General features: G+C 40.5%; 1 protein-coding gene across 2 annotated transcripts in view; it reads left to right on the plus strand.

Moving 5' to 3' along the window:
- Positions 1-7951, plus strand: part of adamts2 (ADAM metallopeptidase with thrombospondin type 1 motif, 2) — a 50874-nt gene that overhangs the window by 13037 nt on the left and 29886 nt on the right. For both annotated transcript variants that reach the window (XM_024258837.2, XM_024258838.2), the window contains exon 4: positions 7003-7183. In XM_024258837.2, the coding sequence (XP_024114605.1) occupies positions 7003-7183 (181 nt within the window). The remainder of the gene's footprint in view (positions 1-7002; positions 7184-7951) is intronic.

Raw genomic sequence — 7951 nt, forward strand, 5'->3', positions numbered from 1 at the left:
AAAAAAAAAAAAAAAAAAAGCAATGTATGTTCAGGTCGATCGAACGTTAGCAGTAGCCGTCCTACGGAAAATCCCATTATACGTTAGTATCAAGCTAGCAATTTTGTGCTAAATCAATTTCTATTTTTAAAGATTGATTATTGATCAATTAAAGCTTAGATTGATTGATATCAATTGATTTTATCAACTCAGCCCTAGTAGTAAGGTAGATCAGACCTTACAGGCCCAAAAGAGTCTGCAGAGAATGCCTGGCAAAGCCAAAACTTAAATGTCAAACTCTCAATTATCAGTTCAGAAGACTTTCAATATCATTGGAATTTGGTTGTAACAGACACCTTGTTTCAGGATGAAGTTGTGGAGCTCTTTGTTAAAACGGAGAAAAAAGTGGAATTGACAGAGTTCCTTTAGGGTCTTTTAACATTTCTAAATGTACACATGCCTTTAAAGTCCTTGAAAGTGATCAAATTTTAAATGATGGGTCTTAAACTGCATCGTTTTTAACTTGAGGTCTGTATTGTTTCACTTTTTGCCCAATCTCCAAAGAAACTAACACCATCCTGTTCGGTTTCACCTCCAACCACTCAATTTAAATGGTAAATGGTAAATGGCGTATACTTGTATAGCGCTTTCTACCCTCCTTCGAGGGCCCAAAGCGCTTCACCGTCACAGACCCATTCACCCATTCACGCACACATTCACACACTGGTGGTGGCTGATGTTGAGAAGAGGTACCAAATATTGTAAACTTTTGAAGTTTTAATCTCAAAACTCACAAGCATCATGGGAAGTGCAGATCCAGTGTGACTGAGCTGCAGAAAAGTCAGACGGTACTTTTACTCATCCATAAATCTTTAGAATCCCTTTCAGGGTCATGTGGTTGCTGGAGCCTATCCTAGATCCGGAACAGGTCACTAGATTATTGCAAGGAGACACAATCAAACACATTCACACTTAAGGAGCAGTTTAGAAGAGTCATCACTCAACCAATGAAGTATATTTTTGGACTGTAAGAGAGAGAGGTTCTAGAAAAGCCACACGTGCACGACGAGAACATGCAAAGTCCGACTGTTACTCATCTACAGAATCTATGCAAAGGTCGACTTCATTATGTTAATGTTGCCTCTTTGTATGGAGGAGATTTTCCATAGATTTCTCCGAGGTCGGCATGTTCCATCTTTCTGTAATTTAAAACATCAAAGCCAGACTCCCGACCAAAACAAAGATTGTATCTACGTAAAGATGTTCCACTCTCCTGAACTCTACCTGTGAAGAATGACACAATATTGTGCATTCATTAGGAGTGAATTTTTTTCCTTGCTACATTTTTTGTTTTTCTGTGAATATAAAACTGTGAGACTTCACTTCAATGTCCTTGGCGACAATATTTTTTTCACACTTTAAGAGCTCTTTGGCAGATGTTTTTTTACAAGACTGCTGCTGTTTGTGAATTTGCTAGTTAGAGACGCTCCAAAATAACTGACAGGATAGTAAATTGTGTATAATGCAAGCCTGAGTCAGTCTGTTCTGAAAGTTTCTGCAGGAAGTTTGAACAGAGGACAGTTCAGTTCAGAAAACAAGCTGACCTGCTGCTATTCAAAACATCAAAACGCTCCACAGCTGCTTCTGCTGAACTCCCAACATATTTTAAAGATTCATTCCTTAGCTCTTGTTCATTATTTTGTACATTCAGTTTTGAAATAACTTCTCCCTTAAATATTGAAGTCGACTGTCCTTAATTCTCAGTGCTTTATCACTGGGGATGTTTTTTTAACCATAAATTAAAAAAAATACAATTTTTTAGTTATTGAGTTAAATTAAGTTAGATTTGTTGCTAAAGTTTTGTTCATCTGTGAAAATGTTCCATACGTGGAAAAGAGCTCTGTCTGTAAAAAGATTTTGTAACTGTGGAAAATAAATTGTCTGTCCGTAAAAGAGTTTTACTTTGTAATAAAAAGTTTGTGTGTCTTTATAAGTGTTTTATAACGATAGTTAAATTTGTCCTCGTGTGAAACCTCACATGCACATTCGTGCATGCGTGTTGACCTACCGTGACAGAGCCTCAGTTATAAATTCTATTCTTTTGCTTCTCAACAAATCAACCAATCAGCAGCCTTTCACTGACATCCAATCAGTGCTCTGCTTGGACTTGCCAATCAGATGGATGATATCCATGCTGGGAGAACAAAAACAAGTTTCTTCATTCTACATGAAGGAGTTAGGAGTGGGTCGGGGACTGCTTCTCTTCATGAAAAGTATTGTGAGTCTTGGTCTTGAAGAAGAGAATTTGACTTAGAGCTGTCCGGCCTCTGTACGACCGGAGCAGGATTTTGGTTTGTGAGCCAGTAGGAAGTCCGACCTGTTCCCGGTGCATGTTGGACTCTGGCAGGTCTGCCCTTTATCACCAGTTCTGTTCATAGTCTTTATGGACAGAAATTCTAGGGCCTGAAAAGGTTCTGGGTTGGTTTCCTCTTTGCTCTTTGGAGATGATGTTGTTCTGTTGGCTTCATTGAGCCAGGACCTCCAGCATGTATTGGAGCTGAGATGAGGGTCAGCACCACTAAGTCTGAGGCCATGGTTCTGGACTGGAGAAAGGTAGTTTGTCCTCTCTCGGTGGGTGGAGTGCTCCTGCCTCAGGTGGAGGAGTTTAAATATCTTGGAGTCTTGTTCATGAGTGATGGAAGATTGGAGCGTGAGATTGACAGGTGGATTGGAGCGCCCTCTGCCGTCATGTTGTCACTTTCCGAGCTGTTGAAGTGAAGAAAGCAAAGCTCTCAATTTATTAGTCGATCTTCGTTCCAGGACTCACCTATGGTCATGAGCTCTGGGTCGTGACTGAAAGAACGAGATCCCGACTACAAGCCGCTGAAATGAGTTTCCTCTGGAGGGTGTCTGGGCGCTCCTTTAGAGACAGAATGAGGTGACCCGGACAGAGCTTGGAATAGGGCCGCTTCTCCTCCACATCGAGAGGAGTCAGTTGAGGTGGTGCATGCACAAACTTCTCATTACAGGTACAAAACTTTTTAACCATTTTTTTTCTACATAAAAATTTTTAGAGACTCACAAATTTCTTTTTAAAGTTACAAATTTTTTCACAGACATTTTTTCTTCAGGTAAAAAATGTTTTTGCAGACACATAAATCTTTTTATTACAAGTAAGAAGCTTCTTTTTTTACAGACGGGAAAAACTTTAGTATTAACTTTATAGAGTTTTAGTGACTGTTGGCACTTTTTGATTTTTTTATGCAGGGAGATTTACATTTTTTTTGTTTTTTGATTGTTTTTGTTATCATATTCAAGCATTAGGACTGGGTGATATTGATCATTTTGGTATCGATCTGATACCGATCTGATACCTGTCAATATCACCAATATCGATACCAATACCGATATTTTTCGTAAATGCAGGAGATCTCACAGGAACCTCAAAATCTCAATTGTTTTTAATTGCCATGAATGTTTGTGGCAAGTTTTCTTTTTTTAATTATATAGAAAAAGAATTAGGACAATATTTGTAATTAAATGGAAAGTAGTTTTCAAAAGGGAAACAGCTAAAAGTTAAATAAAAAGTGAAGAAGTGAATTCAAATCAGTCAACAAACCAAAGGAAACAAGCAACTATGAAACAATTTTTTTTAAACCTTTAATTTAAAAAAAACATCTGGTAGAAATATAAATAATTTGTGACTTCTTAGACTTACACTAGAAAAATAAAAACAGGTGAAAAATAACTTTCAGCATTTAAATAGAGTGGAGATTGGGTGAATAATTCCTGCCGCCTGCAGAAAGTTTCAACAAGAGTGAAAATCTCAACATTTGCGGGACAATATCGATCCAATACCAACTTGAGATTGATATATTGATATTTTGGATCAATCTGCCCAACACTAACAAACATGTTACTGTAGTAAACTAGCGAATTCTGGTATTTCCCCTCTTTTCATTGATAGAGCCACACTGAGACACGCCATGTGAAAACCAGGACATTTTCATTCCTACATTTGTACATTTTCTTTGTTTTATTATGTTTCTTTTCTCTGCAGGATTCAATCTGAAAATGTAAAAAGAAATAATATGGTCCTTGTGGTCAGTAGACTGCTGCTGCGGGCCATAATAAATAAAGATTAAATAAAAACTCTCATTGACACACTGGTCGTCCAGCACATTTGAACTGCAGTGGAAATATGGTTGATTAGGAAAAAGTAGAACACTTAAAGTTTATTTCATTAAGTATAGGAAGTTCCCTGCACTGCCACTAAATACTTCTTCTGACTAAATTGGAACATATTAAGTTTACAATATATAATTAGTGAATGAAAAGTAAAGTTCAAGTATCCTGCTTCACTTTTAGTAAAGACTACTTGTAGTGAACGTACATAGACTACTTTTTGCCAAGGATCAGCTTGTCTCTTTCTGTTTTTATTGTGTTTATAAATGAGCTGATATGATTTGACCACAGTGGGGGAATTTTGGGAAGATCTAGCATTTATCTGAAGACCTACATCATTTCAAAGACATCATGTTTTCTTACGTGTTTGTTGCTGATTGCTCCTGTTTTAGCGGCCATCTTGGACCCTGTATCGTAAACACAAATTAGACAAAGAGAGGGCGCTCTCTGTCTTTTCAACTCTGTGGTTGGATGCTGGTTAGCAGACAGGACCCGCACAGTCTGTTGTGGCAGCAGTTTGAACCACTCGAGGACACATGCTCTGTAAGGAATGACCGGTTCCAGTACATGGAGGAAAGTGCCGTACCCGTCCTTCCAACAGGAAGATCTGAGCGTCCGTCCTCACTGAACGAGGCGGTCGGCTGCAGCGTGGGCGGAGCTGCTGAGTGAAGCCAGATGTGGATAAAAGAGGAAAGGCCTTGAAAAAGAGAGGACAGTCAGAGGAACACTTTCATATCAGACAGAGGCTTCAGAAAGACATCTTTAGAGTTCCTGCTTGATCTTCCTGCCAGCCTGAGGTTTCTGTTCCATGACTGTGCAGTCCACCTTTCCCTCTGTTCTAGAACCATCTTTTCTTTCAAAAATCCATCCATACTTTTCTTTTTAACCCGCAGTATCCCTTTCAGGGTCAAAGTCTGTTAGAGTCTGACCTGGCCGCTGTTAGGCGAAGGTGGGGGACATCATGGACACGTCGCCAGTCTGGGTTTTTTCAGAAATCTTCAGAAAAAGACGTTGACTCATTCTCACATTTAACAGTCCTCACTAAGACTTTTTAAATTTGTCGCATTTATGTACTCATCCTTTTTTAAGCTGGCTCACCTTTAAAACGTCTCATTCATTAAAGCAGCCCTGTTCTTTTTATTGCTGACTCAGACTTTGTAGTGACAATAAATGCTGACTCACCTTTAAGCTGAGCTTTGAGTTCAATGATGTTAAAAAGCATTTTAATGATGTAAAAGGCTTTTTGCATTTTTTAACACACCCAGACACAAATATTGCTGACCAATGCTATGTTACTTGCTTTTTGGGGGGGGCGGCTGTGGTGCAGAGGCAGAGCGGTCGACTTATGATTGAAACATTGCAGGTTCGGTTCCCGATTTGACCACCCATGTGTTGAATAGTCCTTGGATATGACACTGAACCCCCTCTTTGCTCCTGGTAGTCACAGATTAGCACCAGGGTTCAGCAGCAGAGCATCAGTGTGTGATTGTGACTTTAAAGCTCTTTGGCCCTTCCAGAAGTTAGAAAAGTGCTACAATAGAATGTCCTTCCCTACTCACTATATAGTGTGTTCGCCATTTTCTGGTCCTTTCCAAGTCTACAATTCTACAATTTTTGCATAACAAACATATTTAAATGTAATTTTTAATCAAACCATTCACATTTTGTCATCAGAACACAGTGGAGTCACAAATAGACGTCATGAAATGTTCATATTCAGGGGTACTCAAACTTTTACCCCCAAAGGGCCAAAATCTAAACAGGATCCCGGTCCGCAGGCCAAATACAATATTTTTTTGTATGTCGTGAAATAAAAGGAAAAAATAAAGAAAATGGTTTAATTTATTTATTTTGATTCTGTATTCATTAAGGTAACACACATTAGTAAGAATAAAAAGTAAATAACATTTGTCTCTGGATCCTTTAACAGCAAGGCCTCACTGGACATTTTTAATTGAAAATCAAGACCAAGCTAAAACAAACTTTCTTCTGATGAAAACAACAAACTGGGATCCTAATGAGAGTCGCGGAGCTGGTCTTTAGACTTTATCCGTTTGCCGTTGTCGCTCCATCTTGGCTAGCTGAAAAAGGCCACTAAAAGCATCGGCAGTGACCGTAAAGGCTTCTGGGAATTTCTAACACAAAAAATGTCCAGGGCTGACTCACGGGGGGTTTTTTCACCCATAGCCACTGGTAAAGAAAGTGCTAACTTTTGGCCACCACCCAGAGGCCAAAAGTATATTACAGCAGTAAAGTTTTAGAACACCATAGAGAATAAATGGAAATTAGATTTTAACTAAACCAGGGTGCCCAAACTTTTTCGATTAAGGGCCAAAATCTAACGGTCCACGAGCCAAATACACTATTATTATTAATTTTTTTGCTTGTCGTTAAAAAAGAACATAATCAATAGGAAATGGGTTTTAACTAAACACTCCGCGGCTTTTGCAGCCACGACTTGGTAGGACAAAAGATAACCTTTGGCGGTCGTGCCCAATTTGGGCACCCATCATCGTATTGATTAGATTTTTACTTTGTGAAATTGGTGACGTCATAGAAAAACATTTAGTGTTTAGAAAAACTAAAGTAAAGTAGTCAGCATGGTGTCTGAATCGGTTTTAAAATCCAGGCCATTATATAGTCCTGAATAGTTTTTTTAGTGTAATGGATTAGGGTGGGAATTTGGACATATCCTAGGTCATTTTATCATTTACAGGGTGCCCCCATTCTTTTCTTTATAAAAACTGTATTAACACAGTTTCTTATAACAATGCAGACTGTGATTCATTACGAGACAGAAGGAACAACACCTCGATGATGACGCCGTCTCTTCCACAGGCAGGAATGATCCGAACAGAAGAAGACGAGTTTTTCATCGAACCACTGGATCAGCAGAGGCCAGGAAAGGAGGAAGAGGAGGAAGAGGAGGAAGGAGGGCGGCAGCATGTCATTTATCGGTCCTCTGCCATCATCAAGCAACCATCATCTGTCAATCAAACCACTGAAGACTACCTCCGAGGTGAGAGCAGGGTCAGGCTGCTTTTAGTCTCGAACAGTTCTGTGGACTTGGTTGGCAGGCTTGATTGTTCGGATCAGACACGTGAACCCTAGTTCTCTTGAACCTCGCCGAGCCGATTTTCTCCTTCAAAATCTGCTGACATTATAGTGTTGACAGTTGAAAAGTTACAGCATGTTAAAGATTTTGTTTTCAAGCGTCACTGGCAATGTCTCAGGTGTTAAAGGGTTAAAAATAGGGGTGCAATGATAGAGTTCAGCACACTGCTGTTTTTCCACATCAGATTAATCCAGAGGGAATATTATTAGAACATTCCCAACTAGCAAGGCCATGTGGTTTAAAAGTGGGAAAAAAGTGTGGGGCCCAATTAGGCTTGTCCACATTGACTTAAATGGGCACTCAGTGGGCTGGCTCACAATGCTAGCCAGCTGCCTGATGGGCAACGCAGTGAGCTCCACTGCCCAGGGGCTGGCAGACCAAGCGAGTGCCACTCCCAGGGGTCGGCAGAGCAAACGGGCTCCACACCCAGGGGGCCCTAGAGCAAGCGAGTGCCCCGCCCAGGGGGCACAAGAGCAATCGATCGCCGCACCCAGGGGCCGCTAGAGCAAGCAAGTGCCACGCTCAGGGGCTGCTGAAGCAAGCTAGTGCCACGCCCAGGGGGCACTAGAGCAAGTGAGTGCCCCGCCCAGGGGCCGCTAGAGCAAGCAAGTGCCACGCTCAGGAGCTGCTGAAGCAAGCTAGTGCTACGCCCAGGGGGCACTAGAGCAAGCG

Source organism: Oryzias melastigma, linkage group LG4 (assembly GCF_002922805.2).
Source record: "Oryzias melastigma strain HK-1 linkage group LG4, ASM292280v2, whole genome shotgun sequence".
In the NCBI taxonomy this organism is placed as follows: Eukaryota; Metazoa; Chordata; class Actinopteri; order Beloniformes; family Adrianichthyidae; genus Oryzias; species Oryzias melastigma.